General features: G+C 32.8%; 1 protein-coding gene across 1 annotated transcript; it reads left to right on the top strand.

Moving 5' to 3' along the window:
* Positions 1-11: 11 nt before the first annotated feature.
* On the top strand, positions 12-789 carry LOC109593219 (uncharacterized; the record flags this gene model as incomplete). The annotated part of the gene is made up of 3 exons (XM_020008406.1): positions 12-147; positions 235-410; positions 586-789. Coding segments are annotated over exons 1-3 (495 nt in total), but the record flags the coding sequence as incomplete, so codon positions are not given.
* Positions 790-1,295: the final 506 nt, after the last annotated feature.

Below are 1,295 nucleotides of genomic sequence, written 5' to 3'. Positions count from 1 at the left end.
CACTGAAATTTGATGGAACTGACTATCTTTTTATGATCGGAGGGTTAGGTACTACACCAGCTGTCAAACATTCTCAGTTTCAGTATGATCAGATTAAGGATGGACGAGTTCGTACTAATGAACAGTTACTTTATAATCTATCTAATGGTGAGTGTCTTTTATCAATTGTGTGAATATGTCTTGAGATGTGAGAGTTGATGACATTATTAATTATTTATATTTATTGTATTTTAGGACAATTCACTGTTCCATCTGTCAGTGGACAGTGTTGTCCACCAACTAATCAGTTTACAATCAACAAAATAAATCAAAATAAAGGAATAATGTTTGGAGGAATAGTAACTAATGATGATGGTCTTGCTGTACCTACTAATAATGTGTACATATTTAATGTGACACATAATACAATAGTAAGTTATTATTATTATGACAGTCATGAGATTATTAAATCCAATAAAACTGATTTTACCATTACAGTTAGCTAAGTTTTGAAAAAGCTATTCTTTTCAAAATATCATTTCTGCGTTTAATCTAAATCACTTGTTTTACTTTATAAGGTATTATGTTTATGTTTCATGTATTTAGCATTGGGAGAGTATTAAAAAAGGATCAATATCTGGTGAGGGACTCTGGACTAAGGAGAGAAGTAATCATGCTAGTGCTATTATTAATGGTGACTCTACCTCACCTGCACTAGTAGTGATTGGTGGACAGGATAATAAGAATCAACTAGTGAATGAATGTTTATTATTTGATAATATCACTACTGGTCAGTTCAGTTGTAAGAAGGTATGTGTACATGTACATGTGTATGTTGTTTATGTATAATTCAATATTAATTAGCAATAAATGTACATACATGTATTTACATTATAATACCATACTGGCCCCAATTAGCAATTGTTGCACCTCTACACAGCTTCCACAATAAAAACTTTCTATTGAGTGCACCTCCTGGTCAAGATAATATATTTTTGATAAGTGCATTGTAATTTGAAAGTCCCGTTGTTTACAGGTGTATTGTGTACTTACATGTAGCTATGCACCTCTCTAAACAAGCACCTCCTGGAGCATTTCATAATTTTTCCTATCTAAACAATGCACTACCTGACCTGAGACATGTAAAAAATTATTATATGTTAATTAGGGCAAGTACGGTACTAGTCTCGCTGGCCAGACTCTAATTTACCAAATAAGAGTCTGGTGCCATGCCTAATATTAACTCATGTTTTCAATGTTTTGATTCGCATGGGCAAGGAATGTTAATCTTTATAAACACGCCCACGCACCACAAT

This window comes from Amphimedon queenslandica, unplaced genomic scaffold (assembly GCF_000090795.2).
Source record: "Amphimedon queenslandica unplaced genomic scaffold, v1.1 AMPQUscaffold_2434_Cont25564, whole genome shotgun sequence".
NCBI classification, from domain to species: Eukaryota; Metazoa; Porifera; class Demospongiae; order Haplosclerida; family Niphatidae; genus Amphimedon; species Amphimedon queenslandica.
This window is presented reverse-complemented; position numbering and strand designations above follow the sequence as displayed.